The sequence below is a fragment of the Galeopterus variegatus genome, unplaced genomic scaffold (assembly GCF_000696425.1).
Source record: "Galeopterus variegatus unplaced genomic scaffold, G_variegatus-3.0.2 Scaffold1387, whole genome shotgun sequence".
Lineage (NCBI taxonomy): Eukaryota > Metazoa > Chordata > Mammalia > Dermoptera > Cynocephalidae > Galeopterus > Galeopterus variegatus.
Genome location: NW_007727498.1, coordinates 38654 through 59524, shown reverse-complemented (window position 1 = coordinate 59524; position 20871 = coordinate 38654). Strand labels below are relative to the sequence as shown.

At 36.4% G+C, this 20871-nt stretch overlaps 2 protein-coding genes across 2 annotated transcripts in view; both read left to right on the top strand.

Annotated features, from left to right (window-relative positions):
• The window catches only part of LOC103593659 (sericin-1-like), a 16735-nt gene extending 15381 nt beyond the window's left edge, over positions 1-1354 (top strand). The window contains exon 3 of the mRNA XM_008576684.1: positions 1281-1354. Coding sequence (XP_008574906.1) covers positions 1281-1354 — 74 coding nt within the window. The remainder of the gene's footprint in view (positions 1-1280) is intronic.
• Positions 1355-9179: 7825 nt separating this feature from the next.
• The window catches only part of KTN1 (kinectin 1 (kinesin receptor)), a 48779-nt gene continuing 37087 nt past the window's right edge, over positions 9180-20871 (top strand). Inside the window, exons 1-4 of the mRNA XM_008576683.1 lie at positions 9180-10069; positions 13618-13755; positions 15559-15729; positions 16701-16831. Coding sequence (XP_008574905.1) covers positions 9550-10069; positions 13618-13755; positions 15559-15729; positions 16701-16831 — 960 coding nt within the window. The 5' untranslated portion in view covers positions 9180-9549. The remainder of the gene's footprint in view (positions 10070-13617; positions 13756-15558; positions 15730-16700; positions 16832-20871) is intronic.

Genomic DNA, 20871 nt, shown 5'->3' with positions numbered 1-20871 from the left:
TGGTGGGAGCTAAAAATAAATAAATAAATTCACACACACACACACACACACACACAAAAACAGGAGGGGGGCGGGAAGTAGACTTAACAACTACAATTCCTTGAAGTTGATACGACAAGTAAACAAAAAGGACATTGTTGGGTGGGAGTGGGAAGAGGGAGGAGGGAGGGGGTTTCGGTAATGGGCCACGATCATCAACCTCATTGTATATCGACAAAATTAAGAGAAAAAAAAAAGAAATAAATAAAAATAAAATAAAAATTTATTTCTTACAGTTTTGGAGGCTGGGAAGTCCAAGGTCCAGGGAACAGATCTGGTGAGGGCCTTCTTTGTGGTAGGGACTCTGCAGAGTCCCATGTTAATGCATGGTTTCACGTAATGAGAGTGCTCTTTAATGTGCACACTTGCTCTCCTTAAAAAGCTACCAGTCCACACCCATGATAACCCATTTAATCATTAAGCTTTTACTTCATGAATGGATTAATCCATTCATGAGAACATAGTTCTAACTTTCTAATCTCCTTTTAAGGTCCAGTCTCTCAATATTGCTACATTGGGGATCAAGCTTTCAACATGAGCTTTGGAGGGGACAAATATTCAACCCAAAGCCATTGCGGACATCCTGCATTCAAATTTTTAAATTTGAGAATAAAAATGGACACAATTCATAAAGAATAAAAAACTTAACAATATAATAATTGTAATGTGTTTTATAGTGCCTCCAACACCACCTTTTTTTGCTTACTCTCAGCTAGTGACTTTGCTTCCCATTTCATTAAAACAATAGGAATATTAGGAAGAGAGTTTTCACTAACTTTTTTTTTTTTTTTTTTTGTCTTTTTCGTGACCGGTAAGGGGATTGCAACCCTTGGTGTGGTGTCACCCGCACCGTGCCCAGCCAGTGAGCACACCGGTCATTCCTATATAGGATCTGAACCCACGGCGGGAGCGCGCTGCGCTCCCAGTGCCGCACTCTCCCAAATGCACCACGGGGCCGGTCCTGAGAGTTTTCACTAACTTCTACACCATATCTACGTCTTTTCCTGTGCCTATGTATTCTTCCTTCCTTACATTTCTATAGATGAACTGTTTGTGCTGCTATCTAAATCCAGTCTACTTGTACACCAAATTCTGGTCTGTCTTGCTATTTGAAAACAATGCCCCTCATTCTCCTGCATCATCAATGTTTCCCTTTCTACTGGATCATTTTTGTCATATTATCATGCTGTAATTTCTCTCCTCTTTAAAAACTTGACTCTTAACCTCATTTTCCTCTCCAGCTTCTCATTTCTCTGCATCCCTTCACAGTGAAGCTGCTCCAAAGAGTTGTCCACACCTACGGAAGTTCTTCTAACTCTTGAATTAATTTCAGTCAGATTTTGATCTCTACCACTCTATTGCTTTGGTCAGAGTCACCTGTAATGTTGCTAAATCCCAAAGTCAGTTCCTAGTTTTCATTGTACTTAACAATAACATTTGACAAAGTTGGTCCATCTTCCTCCTTGATACACTTTAGCACCCAGGACAGTATGCTCCTAATCCTCTAACACTCCTTTTCAATTTCCTTTGCAAGTTTTTTTCATCTTCCTGTTGTTGAATTGTCCAGTGGCTCAGTCTTGGGACCTGGTCTCTATACCTATTCTCTTCATGATTTTATCCAAGCTTTACATATAATCCATATGCTGAATATTTCCAAACATATCTCCAGCCTGCACTTCTCACCTGATCAGACTTTTACTTCGCTGTCTCCTGGATATCTCTACCTATCTAAAACCTAACTCCTGATTTTCAACCCCTATTGTGCACTTTCCAAATCTCAGTAAAGGGCAACTCTATTGTTTTTGGCTTAGTCTAAAAGCTTTGGAATTGTCTTTGGAATTGTGTTTGTTCTCTGATACCCCACATCTAGTTCATCTGTAAATCAGGTTGGCTCTACCTTCATAATTCATATCTAGAATTTGACCACTTCTTACTACTTCACCAGCTACCAACTTGCTTTCATCATCTCTAGATTATTTCACTAGCCTCCTACAGTTTCCCCTGCTTTCTCCCTAAACCCTTCCCTACTCAGAACCTTCCTGAGAGTACTAGCCACAGTCCTTTTAATAGCCTGGAAGACACTACATGAAACTACATGTTAACCACTCGCTGCCCCTTTAGATTGCCTTTTTAACCTCATCTACTTTGCCTCTGGTTCGTTTCACATGAACTACTTTGTTCTTACTGCTCTTGCTCAAATATGCCAGGTATATCCCTGTCTTAGGATTTTGTGCTTGTTCTTCCCTGATTCTCTCCATTCTGTTTTTCACACACAGATAGTAATGTGGCTCTATCCCTTATTTATTTCAGGTATTTTATTCAAATGTTATTTTTTTCAATGAAATTCTCCCTGACCATTCTATTTAAAATTCTAACTACCATCCACTTTCCTTCTTCCCATGTTCTCTATTTCTCTTTCCTGCGTATTAGTATTTTTACTACTTATTACCCTTTCATATACTGTATATTATTTGTTGATCTATTTTCCTTTTAGTAGAATGTTAACTCTATCAGTACAGGATTCTGGCCCTTTTATGGCTATGCAGAACATTCTAGAACAGTGCTGACATATAATGCTGAATGAATGAATGAATAGTAAAGACTTGTGGAAGGCAATAGTTGAAATGACATATTCATAGGTATGATATGAACTGGGTTTTGAAGAACAGGTGAAGATTTTTAGATTTGGTAGTAGGGAGAAGAAGTGCTTTAAATTGAACTTAAGAAAGTGGTTCCGTTGGTTGTCTGATTTAGAACCCATAGTAGCTTCTTCTGATTTTGCCTTGAGGACTGATCTTTTCCTGTTGTTTTTTGCCATTTCAACTACACTTCAACCACAGTAGTCTTTATTATTCATTCACTCATTTATTTAGCATCAATTGTATATCATCACTGTTCTATTGAGTTTAAATTTTGATTGTTTTTTTAACTTGTAGAAGTCCTAATTCAGATCTGCCTAGTCACTTTTGATAGTTTTTCTTTTTGGCTCCTTTAAAAAATTCCCTCATTTCTTTATGTATGTATGTTGTAATCTGTATCTGTTAGTTCCAGTATCGGATCTAATTCTTTAGCTTTTTCTGCTACCTCTTTTTTTTTTTTCTTTTTGTCTTTTTTTTTTAAATTTTGATTGTTTTTTTAACTTGTAGAAGTCCTAATTCAGATCTGCCTAGTCACTTTTGATAGTTTTTCTTTTTGGCTCCTTTAAAAAATTCCCTCATTTCTTTATGTATGTATGTTGTAATCTGTATCTGTTAGTTCCAGTATCGGATCTAATTCTTTAGCTTTTTCTGCTACCTCTTTTTTTTTTTTCCTTTTTGTCTTTTTTTCGTGACCGGCAACGGATCGCAACCCTCAGTGTCGCGCCTGTACCGGACCGGGACTGGCAACGGGATCGCAACCCTCAGTGTTGCACCCGCACCTCGCTCAGCCAGTGAGCAGCCGGTCTGTATGTGGGATCCGAACCCTCGGCGGGAGCGCCGCCGCGCTCCCAAGCGGCACACTGTAGCAGTGCGCCACCGGGCCGGCCCCTTTCCGCTACCTCTTGATCATGGTGACTTATCACATGTTCTTTCATTTTGGATATGGACACATACCTGGATAACAATCTTTGAGAATCTTGAGGAGTATTCTACCAAAGAGGGTATGCATTTGCTTCTGCCACATATACTCTGGGCACCACCAACTTGGGACCACTTAAATTTTTTGGCTTGGCATTTTCAAGATTATGCAAGTAGTTTGGATCCTTAAAAGCCAGGTAAGAAGAAACCCATGGTACCAGTTTTTAGGGAAGACCCCAAGTGAAGGTAGAATCAGGACAAAAGCTAATACTCTTGACTTCCATTTTTATGCTTCACTGTATTGCTGTTCACCATTCTTAATTTGCTTTTGCTTAGGATATAACCGGAATATAACAGTCATTCTTGTTTGAAGGTTAGCAACTATGCAGTGCCTAATCTTTTATTTCAGCAGGAGTTGTTCACAAAATGTTGTAATTCTGTTGTGGAACAGAAATCTGATTAAATAGATTAGATGATACTTGGCCACCAATAACAGACTTTTTTTTTTTTTTTTTTTTTTTTTGGGCAACTCACTGGTACAGGGATCTAACTCTTGACCTTGGTGTTATAACACCACACTCTAACAATAATGCACTTTTTAATCACTGTAGAGTACTTACCATAAACCATTTTTCTTAAAAAAAAAAAAAAAGGTGTTCATTTAAAAAAGAGCAACATAAGATGTTATTGTGAATTTAAAGGAAGGGGAGATATGGTATGAATAGTGGCATGTTTGGAATGCAAAGTTAGACTAAGTGTGGTGAGATTACAGATAGGTTTTTTTTTTTTTACTTATGAGCACTATTTTTACAAAGAATCTGTAATAATAGCTTTCAGCTTAGGCCTCACAGATACTCTTAGTAATATTTTAATGTATTATATGTTGAATAAAGCTCTTTCTTATAGGCTGTTCTGGGAACATTATGTTTTTAAAGTTGTATTCATTGAGTTGTCCAGACATTGTTGACTTATACAGGAACTTTATGAAATTATGTAGTCTTTGGTTAAAAACTACTTTTCCTGGTTCGATTCTTCCCCTCCCCCAAATGTGCCTGCTTGCTTGTATGTTGTTTGGTATACAAAGTGGAAAAAGATTAACTTTCAGTTTGTATTAGATTTCAGTCTTGCATTTTGATTTGTTAAATTTTTCCTAATGGTTCTTTTGAGTCACCCCGAGTAATAGAATTTTATCAATTGAAGAACAGAAAAATTTACAAAATTAGGGTTTTTTTGTGTCATTTGTTTTAAATGCTCTTTTAGTTTAAGGAAATTAATAGCTGAATCAAGAGCCACTGAAATACTATAGTAGTAAGAAAATAGAATTCAAAATTCTTGTTTTAATTTGGAAGAAATTTAAAAAGTTGAACAGTTAACTGTACATTAAAAATATTTGTAATCTCATTCCCTTCAAAAAAAAAGTAACAGTTCTCAATTTTTTTTTGTATATTCTCAGACTGTGTGCTTGTATATAATTGTTGTGTTCAACATAAATAACTTTTAGCTTTTTTGTTATGTGATATATTTTGCAGCATTACACAATTTTAATTATTTTAAATGGTTGTTGGATGTTTCTGTAGATGTTCCACACTGAAATCATTTCATTGTTTTACCATTATAAACATTGTGGTTTATCTTTCTGTATAAAGTTTTATCCTTTTTGGTTAGGCACTTTGATTGAAATTCTAATAATTGTCTCTAGATTTTTATATTATTTAAAATTTTAGGTTTCACATGTTTGTTATATTAATATAAACAGGTCGTCGTGCCTTCTGAGAAATTTACAAAATTTAAGTGTGATGTAGCTCAATTTTTCTATGAACAAATGTAAGTTATAGGACGGCAAGTAAATAGATTATTAAAGCTATTTGATTAGCATTCATAATATGTACTCTGAAACATAGAACTTATATACTATTTCTCCATACTGTTAACTTATTATAATTATTATTTTTGGAGTTCTTTAGGGATGAAAGGGCAGGGATGAAAACTCTCATTCTAGAGTTTAACCACGTTTGAAACCTGGGATCCATGTATACCCTTCAGGGAGTTCAGAACCTTCTAAGATTATATATAAACCTTAGTGAGTATGTATACTATTTTTGTATTTGGAAAAGAGAGTTAGTATCTTTCATCAATTTCTTGAAGGATTTACATTCAAGTAAAAGATAAAAAGACACTGATATGGAATGTGGTTTGAGACTAATTTGGGCTTTCTTTCTTTTTTTTTTTAATGATCCTATGGATATTTCACTCCTGGTTCACTTGACAGAAAAAATTTATTTACCACCACTGACTATTTATTGCATTCAGATTGAAATCTATTAAGATTTAGGTGTGATTAGGTTAAAACGTAACTAATATTACAAGTGGCCTGTGATAATATGGGAGAAATTATTAACATTGGTGACTTTGGCTTACTCTCATCTCAAAACCTGAGCCTATACTCTTCTCCATGTGTATCAGTTCAGCAAACATATATAGGGCATACTGTTGATTTAGAAAATTTTAATGACCTGGTTCCTGTCACCTAGACGTAAATTAACTTTGTCTCAACCTCTCCTTCCCCTGCCTTTTATTTTTCCATTGTACCTTCCACCATTGCCCCCTTTTAAATCTCTTCCCCTAGTTCCCCTCAATTTCATTCCTAGTCCCCTTTGCCTCCTTTTTCTTCCTCGTGTAACTGATGCGTATGTATAATGTGAACCTAAGGTATGTTAATTGATATTGTAGTTTTTATTCATTAAGCACTCACTTATTTTGCCAATTTTTAGAAATAAACAAGGAATTGAACATCTTATGAATTTCTCTTAAAGTTTAAAATATTAAGGCAAATGAGACTGTACCCATGATTTTGTTACAACTCTTTATAATTCCTCTTTAGTTATTGAACTTATTATATAAGTGTTTTGGTCATAGAAGTAAAATCACGATTTTGACTTTTTAGCAGCATTAACTGAATTTTAAAAAGCTCTTAGTATTTATAGTTTTTTTTTGTTTTTTGTTTTTTGTTTTTGTCCTTTTTGAGACTGGTAGCACCGCGCTCAGCCAGTGAACGCTGGGAGCGTACCAGTCGTCCCTATATAGGATCCGAACCTGCCGCGGGAGCGCTGCTGCACTCCCAGCGCCGCACTCTCTCTAGTGCGCCACAGGCTCGGCCCTAGTTTTTAAAATTTAATTAAAAAAATTAAAAAAAGGTTTTTGGGGCAGCTGGCTGGTGAAGAGATCTGAACCCTTAATCTTGGAGTTATATAGTTCCATGTTCTAACCAACTGAGCTAACTGGTCAGCCCTTAGCATTTATACTTTTAATAGCTATATTTTGAATTGACATTTGCTAATTTAACTCATTCAGATGTTGGTCTTTTATGTCTCCAGTTTTTATGTAATGTTGCTATGACTATCTTTATATTTGCTATTTCTTTCAAATTTCTTGGGATAAAGAATTAGGATTATTTGGTTAAAGGAGTACAAACATTTTCTTGATTCTTAATGTCTTGGTGTTCCGGGTAGGCTCCTCTAGATTCAGAATGAGACTCTGGTGAACTCAAGGATGGGTAATTGAATTGTGTGAAGGGAATCTCATGAAAATCCAAAGACAGGAAGCATGATTCCTCCAGGCTGGTGTGGGACCTGGAAAAGGAAACTAGAAAATCACCAGAACGTTTGAGGAACCAGTGTTTCAGTGTTCTTGCAGTCTCATGGCCTCTCTTCTTCCTGAACATTTGCTGCTTTTGCTTTCTGTACAGGTGGACTTGTCTGCTTGATTACAGATTCTGCTTTCCTAACCCAGGCTTTCATGGACTGCAGCTTGCTGTTCATTACTTCTTTTTGTCTCTGACTTGTCCTTGACCTCTTTTTTCAGCTTTTGTGGCTGCTGCTAAGCACCTTAGCCTCTCTTCTTCCCCAAAGCAAAAATTTGAAGTGTTCCAACTCATTGTTTTGTCCTTTTTCTCCCCCAATTCCCCAGTCAAATTGAACAGGCTTGTATATCCTATGGATGCTATGCTTTAAAAAAACAAAGCAAAAAATCTATGTTCTTTAAAAGCCTTCCTGGTTGACCAGTTTAACACTTAAGCAGACACAGTAAAATATATCTAGATAGTCCTTGTTAACATGAATTATCAGGGAGGGACAATTATATATAAAGTTTCTTGTAGTATTTTGTTAGCACATGATTCCTTTTCCCCTTCACCTTGTTAAAAACCTTATCTTAGTAAGTCAAGGGTTGTGTTAATGCTGTTTAAAAAATTGTTTATGTAAGTGTGAAATGTTAAATGATTTTTCAGTCCTGAAGATTAATAGTGTACCTGTTGAAAAAACTACTTTGTTCTCAGGTTTTATTTCTGGGTATTTTCAGACTTGGGTCATTGCTGGTATAACTTGAATCAAGTATGATTTGCATTTTAAAATGGGAGATATATATAAATTGAAAGACAGTTAAATTTAATAAACTCAAGTTGATTATGTTAACACTGTGAGTCTTTAAAAAAAAATTCCTATTCTCTTTCTCTTGGCAATTAACACAGTCAAGTGTGAATAGCTTTATTTTGTCATGTGAAATTTATGAGTTCTGTTAAAATGGGTCTGGTGAAGTCTTTTATTCAATAAACTCAGATTTATAACTTGAAATCAGATGTTTTCTAAGGTCTAAAATAATTCTTACAATAAAGATTCACCTGTTTAGGTGGAGTTTGCTTTCTTTGGGTCAATAATTTAAAAACTTCAAAAATTCAGATTTATTTGTACGTTAAAAGGGCAAAAAGTTAACTTTAATTTGCTTTCTTTTAAGCTTGTCCCGGGGTTTAATTACAATTGCATTATACACGTTGCCTTTTTCCACAACAGATTTGAGATGACATAAAAATACATACCACTTTTATGTAGATTATATGTGTTTATAGAAGCATCAGTATCTAGAATCTAAATATCAGAATCATTTTTACTTTGAGATTTAATTTTAGCAGAAACTACCCATTAGGTGAAGGATTTAATATCTGTATTCAAGGCAGATCTGAATAGTCAGATCACCCATTATTTTTTCCCCTGTAGCTATTGGGTTAATCCGAAAGTAGGGCTGATGTTGTATTGATGAGGCAAGGCTTTCTTTTCTTTTTTTTTTTTTTTTAAAGCATTTGGGTAGGATTGCTTTTGCAGTGCAACTTGTTTCATGCAGTAAGGAATGGCTTGAAAAAAATAGAGAAAAGCATCTAATTTATAATTTATTTCAATGACAAATGCCACATCCTAACATTTTGATTGTGACTTTATTGTGTTTCCATATCCTTGATATATTCCACTGGATCATGAGGCTATAAGTCACTAGAATAAAGATGCTAACAGTTTGTGAATGATCTTAAATCTTTAAATGAAGAAATGAGCCACCTTTTTATTTTTGTCTGTTTTTTTGCCATTGAGAGTATGGTACTTTCAGTGAATATCAATGTGTTGGTTAATACCTCTTTATTTTCACATATAGTACAGGTTGAATATCCCTTATCCAAAATGCTCGGGACCAGATGTTTCAGATTTTGGATTTTCAGATTAGGGATGATTAAAACCTGTAATATTCACCAACATAACAATAAAAGGAAAAAACTAAATACTAATAAAGTATCAAAAGTGGATATTCGGGGGAAAAAGTAGTGAACATATAAATTTTTCCTTCCGTTAGGATGTTTTCACATGATTTAAAAATGGAAGGATGTTATACACTTTTTAGTGAACTCTCACTTTTGTTTCATTGTATATTTGAATTGTAGTTGGCAAAATAATCTAGTATGAGATTTAAACAGCTAACCTGTTTTAATTTGTAGATCAGGTTAGATCTGAAGTGCCACTTGGAAGAGCAGGGGTTTTGTGAATTTAATTTTTATAAGACCAACTGAGGTCTCTCTCTTTTTTTTCTCTGCTCTCTCCCCATTTAGGTTTTATAGGATCACATAAACAAAAGCACCATGGAGTTTTATGAGTCAACATATTTTATTGTCCTTATTCCTTCAGTAGTTATTACAGTAATTTTCCTTTTCTTCTGGCTTTTCATGAAAGAAACATTATATGATGAAGTTCTTGCAAAACAGAAAAGAGAACAAAAGCTTATTCCTACCAAACCAGATAAAAAGAAGGCAGAAAAGAAAAAGAATAAAAAGAAAGAAATCCAGAATGGGAACCTCCATGAATCGGATTCTGAGAGTATATCTCGAGACTTTAAATTATCTGATGCTTTGGCTGTAGGAGATGAACAAGTTGTACCTGTTCCATTGAATGTGGTTGAAACAAGTAGTGTTCGGGAAAGAAAGAAGAAGGAAAAGAAACAAAAACCTGTATTTGAAGAGCAGATCATCAAAGAAAGTGATGTATCAAAGATTCCTGGCAAAAAAGTAGAACCTGTCCCAGTTACTAAACAGCCCACCATACCCTCTGAAGCAGCTGGCTCAAAGAAGAAACCAGGGCAGAAGAAGTCTAAAAATGGAAGCGGTATTGTAATCTATTTAACTTTATTGCATGATTGTATTTGTCTTAATAACTTTAGATCTTTTAAATTCATATACTTTGTTAGGTGTGCATACAGAATGTTAAATACTGAGTCTGAGACCAAGGTTGTTATTCTTTTCGCTGTCTGTTTTCATTAACATTAATTGCTGGTAGAAATAAGTATTGATCACAAAACAATTTAAATTCTTACAAATATGGAAATATGGAAGAGACCTTTAGTGGAAATTTATAAAATCTAACTTTGGTTGTTTTACTAAAACCACTAAGCACCTGTAAATATCAGTAGTTGGGAACTTCTGCATGTATTTCAACCAACACTTTCTAATCAGTGTGATAAGAAAAATGAAAAGATAAATTAGATATTGTTTCTTACCCTTGATCGATTCAGTTTGCAAACATTATCATACATTTGTTTTATATAAGGCATTATACTCAGCGTTAGGACTACAGGGATGAATAGTGCATTTTCAATGTAGTCACATGGTACCTATAGACAAACATAACTAAGTCGTTAATAAAAAGTTTAGTATAATCTAGGTATGTCTAAACCAGTGTGGGAATTCTAAGGTAGGTCACTTAGAGTATGTAATGCCAGAAATTAATTCTAAAATTTCAATAAGTGGTAGCTAAGTCTTTTGGAAGGATAGGGAGAGGTGGGATAAGGGTATTCAAGGGACAGGAGTCAATAGTACAAAGGAAAGGACTTGTGAAATGGTGTGGTCATGTGTGGAACTACATACAGTTGGCTTTGTATGAAAGGACTTGTGTGTACCATTAAGTCGTTTATGTATTTTAACTTGTGGAGTGTTAAATTGGTTATACTGGATTTTATTTTATTTTATTTTTTTATTTTGGTGGCTTGCTGGTTATGGAGATCTGAACCCCTTACCTTGGTGTTATTCAGCACCACGTTATATTGGATTTTAAATATTTGCTCGCCAGCTATGATCAAGGCATGGTACTAGAGAAATGTTTATTTTGGTGGCTTGCTGGTTATGGAGATCTGAACCCCTTACCTTGGTGTTATTCAGCACCATGTTATATTGGATTTTAAATATTTGCTCGCCAGCTATGATCAAGGCATGGTACTAGAGAAATGAGTAAGCACCACACGTTTTAGTGGGGGAGAAGGACATGTAAGCCAGTAACAGAATATGATTTATGTAGGTGATATACAAAGTATAGAAGAAATACAGAAGCCAAAACAACTATTTTGCCTCTGTGGGGTATGGGGTGAAAGGCTTTACAGAGGAGTCAGTGCAAGACTGAATCACTTCACCAAGCATATAGTGGGGTCTCATTCCATATCGGCACAATATCATGTGTAAAGACACAGGGGTACAGGAGTATAGTGTATGGTTGAGCCATGAAATAGGTAGGGAGTGGTAGGGAACAAAGCTGAAAAGATACCAGTGGCTAGATCACGATGGTTTTTGTATACAGAGCTGAGGGACTTCTTAGTCTAGCCATCATTGACGATTTTCAAGCAGGTTAGTTAACATGGTCAGATTTATATTTTAGAAAGTTTTTTGGGCAGAACTTGTAAGGACAGATTTTATGGGGCAGTATTGATGTAGGCAGACTAGTTAAGAGGTCATTGTAGTTTTCCAAAGTTAGGATGTAGGCCTGAACCTATGGTAGTGACAGAAGAAATAGAAAGTAGAGAGGTATACAAAATAATAATGACATGACCAACCTCATTATGTAGGGGTATGGCAGATAAAGGAGAAGACAGAGTCAAAGCTGATCTCCTAAGAGCCAAACCTGGCCTGCTTCCTGGTTTTCTTTTCTTTTCTTTTTTTTTTTTTTACAGCCCATGAGCCAAGAATAGTTTTTACATTTTAAATGATTGGGGAAAAAATCAAAAGAAGAATATTTTGCCAAATTGAGTCAAAACTTAATGTCCATAAAGTGTTTTTGAATGCAGCCACACTCATTTACTTACATGTGTCTGGCTTTCTAGTCTTAACGGCAGATTTGAATAGTTGTGATAGAGTCCATATGGCCTGTGAAGCCTAAAGTTTTTACATTTGGGCCTTTTGCAGAAAAAGTTTGCCAACCTCTGATTTGCAGATGGTTGTTAGCACCAAGATAAGGAATATTGGACAGAGACTGGGTATGTATGGAGAGAAAACCTGCAGTTTGGGCCTTCTACATAGAGAGCAACTCAGGTTGCAGTAGGATGTGTAAGTGTAGAGGAGAAAGACTAGAATATACATTCAGAAACCTTAAGCTTGAGGATAGTAGTTGAAGTCATGGGTGTAGATAAGATCATCCAAGGGAAATATTTAAATTGAAGACATTACCCTGAGGAATACCAACATATAAGGTACTCAGTAGAAGCAGTTCACAAAGGAGACTGACTGCAGAGAAATATTACAAGTGTAAGAAGAGAATTATAATGGGAACTGAAAGGGGAGAATTTTTTATTTCATTTTTTTATTGTGGTAAAATACACAGAGCATGAAACTTATGATTTTAACCATTTTTAAGTGTACAGTTCTGTGGTGTTAAGAACATTCACATTCTTGTGTAATCTTCACCACCAGCCACCTCCAGAACTCTTTCATCTTCCCCAACTGAAACTATCTCTACCCATTAAACAATTCTCCCCTCCCCCAGCTATTGGTGAACAGTATTCTACTTTCTTTCTTTCTGAATTCAAGTACTCTAAGAGCCTCACATAAATGGAATCATATAATATTTGTCCTTCTGTGACTGTCTTATTTCACGTAGCATAACAGAGAAGGGGGAATTTTAAGACTGAGGTAGAGAGCAACAGTATGAAATGCTAGAGTAGTCATATAAGGATTAATGCATATTATTCGTGGAATATGGCATTTGAAACGCTTGGGACCTGAGTTAATCCCTTCATGGAGTGGAAGAGAGAAAAATCAGGTTGTAATTAAGAAATGATTGTAGGGCCGGCCCGGTGGCGCACTGCTACAGTGCGCCGCTTGGGAGTGCGGTGGCGCTCCCGCCGAGGGTTCGGATCCCACATACAGACTGGTTCCCGCTCACTGGCTGAGCGAGGTGTGGGGGCAACACCGAGGGTTGCGATCCCGTTGCCGGTCCCGGTCCGGTACGGGCGCAACACTGAGGGTTGCGATCTGTTGCCGGACACAAAAAAAAGACAAAAAGGGAAAAAAAAAAAAAAAGAAATGATTGTAGAAAAGGAAGTACAGACTATTCTTTTGTTAATATAGAAGGAAAATGGGTGTGGGAGGCTGGAATCATAGTGGTGGTGAGGGGTTTTATTTTTTAAAATGATAGAGACTTGACCATGCCTATAGGTTGAGTAGGGAATGAGTTGGGAATGGCAGAGGAATGAGATGCAAAAGAAGGGATGAGTACAGTGCAGAGCTGCTATAGTGGAGTAAGAAAGCTAGAATGATAAGTTATTGGCAAGAGAGTTATATATTAAACTTTAGCATTTTAGTGGCAAAGCATTCTGGGAATTTTTTAATTGCTTTTTTTCTGGTGTGTTCATTGTTTGCTATGATGATTTTTTTCATTTATGTTTAATAAAGATGACCAGGATAAAAAGGTGGAAACTCTCATAGCACCTTCAAAAAAGCAAGAAGCATTACCCCTCCATCAAGAAACTAAACAAGAAGGTGGATCAGGAAAGAAGAAAGTTTCATCAAAGAAGCAAAAGACAGAAAATGGTGAAATATGTAGATATGTATTTTATAAATTCTAATTCTAGCTAGCACAAGGACCCTGGGGACCTCACATGCTCTTTAATTCCCAGTTTAATGTGTACTTTAACAACTGCAGTACTAATACAAGTCTAAAAATCTCTTTAGCCTTGTGGCTTTGTAGTGCTTTGACGAATGGGCAGAGTAAAAGTTTCTTTGAAATTTAATAAAAAGGATAAAGCATTTATAAATATTCTTATTCTTAACTCTGTTTTGAAGAAAAAAACATATAAACTGTATAGAAGAAAAATATTCCTGAAATATTTGTACTTTTTAATATCATTTGAAGATTATGTTTGAGGACATTAGCTAGATCTAGCATTACCCTTCCTTCCCAGTTATTTCCAACAGAATTTGCATGTGTATATGGTAAGCATCCTGTTAAAAGTGATGGAGCAGGGCTGAGCCCGTGGTGCACTCGGGAGAGTGTGGCGCTGGGAGCGCAGCAGCGCTCCTGTCGCGGGTTCGGATCCTATATAGGGATGGCTGGTACGATACGCTCACTGGCTGAGCGCGGTGCGGCCGGTCACACACACAAAAATAAAGGACAAAAAAAAAAAAGTGATGGAGCAATCTTAATGTGTTCACAAGTTTCAGAGAAAGCTTGGCTATGAAATTTGTGTAGATTAAACAACAGTAATTGCCAGATAATAGTGGGCTGTGATATAAACTGTGCTAGAAAATAATAAAATTGGAAAGGAAAAAGATGAAATTCTATTATTTGCATTAAATTATATCAATCAGGTATGAGAGAAATATTACCTGAATATATTTGATAAAATTAAGTATTATCGATTTTAAACAAAAGAAAACTGTATGTGCTCAAAAGCTCTTTTGTTAAAAGGTAGGAATATAGAGAGATTTCTCTTTGGGTATAGAAGTTTGTATCTCTAACCATCAGACATCAGGCTTAATGTTTATACTCTGAGTTCTTCCCATTAACATAAGAAACAAAATAAGGAGGCTTTCTTCTACTTTTAATGTTATTCTGGAAGTTTTGGTGAGTATAGTAAGATGTGCCAGGGAAATTAGAGACATAACTATTAGAAATGAGCAGGAACGGTAACTATGATTTTTGTACTTAGCAAGTGAAAAGAACTTAGTTAAAAATTGTCAGTTGCAGTAAGAATTCAGTGAAGTACCAACATAAATAAAAATTAATAGTTTTGGGCCGGCCCGGTGGCGCACTGGATAAGCGCGCCGCTTGGGAAGCGCGGCGGCGCTCCCGCCCGAGGGTTCGGATCCCACATACAGACCGGTTCCCACTCACTGGCTGAGCGAGGAGCGGACGCAGCACCAAGGGTTGCGGTCCCGTTGCCGGTCCCCGGTCCGGTACGGGGGCAACACTGAGGGTTGCGATCCGTTGCCGGACACGGAAAAAGACAAAAGACAAAAAAAATAAAAATAAAAAAAAAAATAATAGTTTTCCTTGAGCACTAATTAAATGTGGATGAATTCTTATGTTAAAACAAAAATAAGAACTAAAGGATGTGTAAGTAGTTTTCAGATACTGTTAGAGGAGATATGCTATATATACATTTTTAGATGACTTGAAGATTTACTATAAAATAATAATGAATTGATATTGTTCAGTTAGAGTGTTTTGACTTATTAAATGATGAATATGGAATTTAAGACCACATTGAGCTAGTATTAGAGATTTGAAAATAACTGCATTTATTATTAAATTTAACTGTGCTTGCATGATGTTTAATTACTCTGTTTTTTAAAACCCTGAGTAATTATGATTTTGTCAAACTTAAATTGCAGTCCTGGTAGATGAACCCCTTATTCATGCAACTACTTATATTCCTTTGATGGATTATGCTGATTCAAATCCTGTGGTGGATAAGAGAGAGGTTATTGATCTGATTAAACCTGACCAAGTAGAAGGGATCCACAAATCTGGGGCTAAAAAATTGAAGATTGAAACTGACAAAGGTAATGTTCAGAATGTTACAATCTGTTGTAAAAACTCATTTTTGAGTTTTGATGGAGTCAAGTATATTTTCTTATAGAAACAAATGTATTGCAGAAGACTTACAGGATTCTTGTAGTAAGACTTATTGGTAGACTTCTAGTCTGACCTCCTCAGTTTTATAGACCTGGATACTAGAATTTGACTTGCCCAAGGTCCAATAACTGTTTTGCTATCTGTTGATCTTTTCTCTGCTATTACAATCTCCTCTGAGATGTCTAGGCTAATTCACAACTGCCTTTTTTTTTTTCCTAATAAACTATTTTTTAGAGCTGTTTTGAGAGGAAAGTACTGAGGTCCCATATGCCCCCTGTCCCCACACATGCAGTCTTTAAAAACTGAGAATGTAGCTGAATTATTAAAAGCGCTAGGCCCCTTTGGGTCTGATGGGTGGCAGTTCTTTTAAGAAAAGGACATTTGTACCTAATGTGAGAGCCCTGGGGAATCAGAGTGGGTGAGTCAGGTGGTATAGATGCATGGATATTTTTAATGTCAGGATTGCTTATATATATATTTGATCTCTGTAGACTCAGATTTCCTTTTTATAATTATCATAGAGCTTTTTTTCTCATCTGTGGAATTTGGTTTTTATGTATCTCAGGATTATTGAAGTTAAATGAAAATATTGTGAACATATCTCATGCAGATACTAACATATACTAGATGCTTAAATGATTTTTTAAAGTGAGAGAATATTGACATTTCAGTATTCTGCAGTTTGAGCAAACTTTTAGTTAATATAATTTATTCCATATTATAGATAATAAACACTCTTTTCCCTCTTGATGGGAGCACTTATTGTTATTTGACCTGAAATGTAAATCTATTTTCAGTTGGTTATTGACTTTCTGGGCTAGGAATTCTTGATGCTTACCTTTGCTGAAATTATTACCTATGTCTTAAATGCCAACTTCTTCTTTTTTTTTTTATTAAGAAAATGCTGAAGTTAAATTTAAAGATTTTCTTCTGTCCTTGAAGAATATGATATTTTCCGAAGATGAGGCCCTTTGTGTTGTAGACCTGCTAAAGGAGAAGTCTGGTGTGATACAAGATGCTTTAAAGAAAGTAAGCATATTTTTTGATTATGGACATATTTGTGAGTAGTCATTAGAAGTGCACCAAACAAGACTTCTGCCAGAGCAATTTAATTATTTTCTGCTCCTATCCTTACTACTCCAAACCACATAGTCACATCTAAAAGTTCTGGAATGCCTTCAGAAGTTATTTCATATGTACATACTTATCAGTGCAGGTAGTTTAGTCAAGCATGTGTTGAGTCATCTGATGCTTTGACAAAGCCAGTAGCTTAAAATGAGCAAGATGATTTATATGATTTAAAAGTCATTTGGCACTTGGCTAAGATATACTATGCTTTGCTCTGACTAGAAATGTTGAAGTCAAGGTCTGGTGATTTCTGTATAGCATATATGGAATGTTTCTGTGACAAGATAGTGCCATTTGAAGAGCCTAGGAACCTTGTTGTTGTTTAGCGTGTGTATGTTTGTATGTGTGTAATATTATCCTTCTAAAATAAATGATAGCAGCGGCAGAACCACTGCTATGGCTGATTAAAAAAAAAAAAAAACTTGTAAAATAAAACCCCCAAAACAAACTCACATGGAGTTAACATCTATATTCATATGGGTTGTGCTTACTGTAATATCATGTGTACAATATCATACTGGGAAAGGCGACAAATTTTCAAGGGTTATTTATGTAAGATAAGTTGACATAGTGTCTGGTATTCGATATTAGATACTTGACAACTGTCCTTATTCTATAATCATGACATATACGTGCACACTCCCTTCCACCCCAACCACTTACCTGCTTTAAAACCTTGAGTAGTTTAGTTTTTTCTTAAAATGAAAACTGCTGTAGTTCAAGCCATCACCTCTCATCTGATTACCTGCAGTAGTCTCTGTATTGTTTCTGCTTTTCCTCTTAGCCTTCTAATCTGTTTTTCCCACGTAACTGCAAGGTTAATAAGGTTATATTACTTATTGCTTTAAAAACCCTTCAGTGTCTTTTTCTTTGCACTTAGAACATAATCCAAATTCCTTAATAGGCCTAAGTCTGCCTCTTTCTACAGCCTTGTCTAATGAAGTTTTTCTTGTTCCCTTACAACTTTTCACCCATACTAGGTCTTCTCTTGTTCTTCTATCGTACCAAACTTTTTTCTTACTAGCTGTCCTATCTCCTCCCTGCCACTCCCCACCCCACTTCAGTTTCTTCCCATGCCTAGTCTCTTCTTCAAGTCTTCACTTGAATATCATTTTCTCATATAAGATTAATCTGAATTGACAGTCTAAATTGTTCTCCCTGCTATGCTATTCTTTCTCATAACTATCTGCACTTTTTTGTCATAGCATTTATCATAGCGTTATAAGTCTGTCCGTACTTCCAAGTATCTACTGACAGTGTGTTTTACAGATCTGTGGCATTTTATAGTGTAGTGTGCTTATTAGACAGTCTCCATGCGTGCCAGTAATGGCCCAAAATAAACAAGATGTTTGAGGGTAATCAGAGTAAATATGTGATTTTGAATAGAAAGATTATTCCGTTGTAAGGAACTTTCTTGATATTCTTGATTGAAGAATTTGTCCCTTTATTATAATTGGGTAAGTACATATCTAAAAAGAATTCTTAGTTATTTGTGGGGATTGGGAAACTCTCCTAGTAGGGAAAACCCTCCAGCTGAAGTTACTATTTTACTACCTAGCTGTTTATAATTATTGCTTTTTAAAATTAGAAATAGTTGCTTTCAGTGTCTCTTTTTTGACTGAGATGTTAATGGTAGCTTATGAGGGCAAGAGTAGTCATTTTATTGTCTGAGAGTTTTAAACTAAAGACTGGATTGTAAATCAGACTACTCCTGATAATCTATTTTGGGAAGACCTAGGAAGAATTTGGAGACTGTTAAAGATAGTGTTTGAAGTAGAGCAACTGTTTGAACTCTTCACATTTTTCCCCCTTCCTTGAGCAATATGGTTTTGGATTAAAATCTTCTTGTTCTTTGTTTCTCATGGGATGGTTTTGTTCTGTACCGAAGGGACTCTGCCCTTGCAGGTTTCCTATATTTGAGAAAGACTACGTAAGTTTAATTTCTCCTTTTTCCTGCCACAGAAACTGAGTCTTGGTCAGACCTTTTAATAGATTTCAGAGGCCTAGATGTAAATTAATTCTCACCCTTAATAAAAACTTCTTTGGAGCAAGGGGGAAGATAAATGCAAGGGAAAGGTATAGGATAGAGAGAGGAGTTAGAGGACTTGCTGACCATTTATAGTGGCTAAAGAAGACTATAGGATGGCTGCTTGTTTTCTCTCTGGAGTAACTGGATAGATTGTGGTGATAATGGTATTTGTGAACACTGTAGAGGAAGAGAGTAGAGGATCACAAAATTTCAGGTTGTTTTAGGCATCCTTCGTAATTTAATTGTATATAATCATTTCACAGTTCAATATATATTTCTGTGGAGTTGATGGAAGGTTGCAATGGGAATGATTTAGGAAAGCGATCCACTATCGCCAGTACATATGGTGGATGTATATTAGATCAGGGAGGATGTGGAAAGAGAGAAAAAAGCTCAAGAATGAACTCTGAGAAACACCAACATTTAAAGGGTAAGGAAAGTCACCACAAAAGATACTGAAGAGGTCCAGAAGGAGGAGGAACACTAGGAGATAGTAGAATCATAAAAGCTCAGGGAGCATAGAGAGTTTGGGGGGGTAGGTGGAAAAGATCAACAGTGACATGCTTTAGAGAGGTCAAGGAAGATAAAGATTGAAAAACTGTTGGATATACTTAGTGAAAGTAGTTTCATTGTAGTACTAGACTGTAAATAAGTGACAAACGAATGGGAAAGGTGACAATGAGCGTCTCCTATGAATACGCTTTCATGGGAATGGGGAAAATAGAATAAAACCAAGAGGGGTTGCAGAGTTGGAGGGGAGAATTGAATTGTGTCCCCTCAAAGTTTAATATGTTGGAGGCTTGGTCCCCACTGTGAATGTGGGAAATCCTATTATGGTAATTGAAAGGTAGAACCTTGAAAAGGTGATTAGATTATGAAGACCCTGCCATAGTGACTGGTTTAATGGTGGTCATGGGCGTGGTTCTGAGGGCTTGAAAAGAAGAGCACACGAGAGGTTTGTCTCTCTGTTCCGCCATTTTCTGCCACATGAGACTCCAACCACCAAGGGCTTCACCAGATATGTTCCCTGGACTTTGGACTTCCCAGCCTTCAAAACTGTAAGCAATAAATTTCATTTACTTATGAATTACCCATTTCTAGGTATTATGTTATAAGCAACAGAAACGGACTAATACAGTAGGGTAAGATCTCAGGCTCTTAAGAGTCAGTTTGGGCTCTGCCAATTTGAGCTTCGTGGCCTTAGATAAGTTACTTAACTTCATTGCCTCAATTTCCCCATCTCTAGAATGGGAATGATTATCAGATTTTGAGGATTAAACAGGGTAATACATTTTTTTTTTTTTTGTCTTTTGTCTTTTTCTGTGTCCGGCAACGGATCGCAACCCTCAGTGTTGCCCCCGTACCGGACTGGGGACCGGCAATGGGATTGCAACCCTCGGTGCTGCCCCCGCGCCTCACTCAGCCAGTGAGTGGGAACCGGTCCATATGTGGGATCCGAACCCTCGGGCGGGAGCGCCGCCGTGCTTCCTAAGCGGCGCACTATGCAGTGCGCCACCGGGTCGGCCCGGGTAATACATTTTTGATGCTTAGAGTTCTTAGCATATAGTAACTGCTCAAAAATGTTAACTGTTTATGTGATTACTAGTAAAAAAATGTTTGATTTGATTATTACTAATTTTTTAGCATTGACCTTTTTATTTTTTATTTTTATCATTTTGGTGGCTCCCAGTGCAGGGAGCTGAACCCTTGACCGTGGTGTTCTAACACTGCCCTCTAACCACTTGAGCTAATCAGCTAGCCAGTGTTAACGTTTAAATATACTTGCCTCAATTATGATTTTTTTTTTCCTTTTTTGTCTTTTTTACTGACTGGTAATGGGATCGCAACCCTCGGTGTCGCCCCCGTACCGGACTGGGGACCGGCAAAGGGATTGCAACCCTCCGAGGTGCTC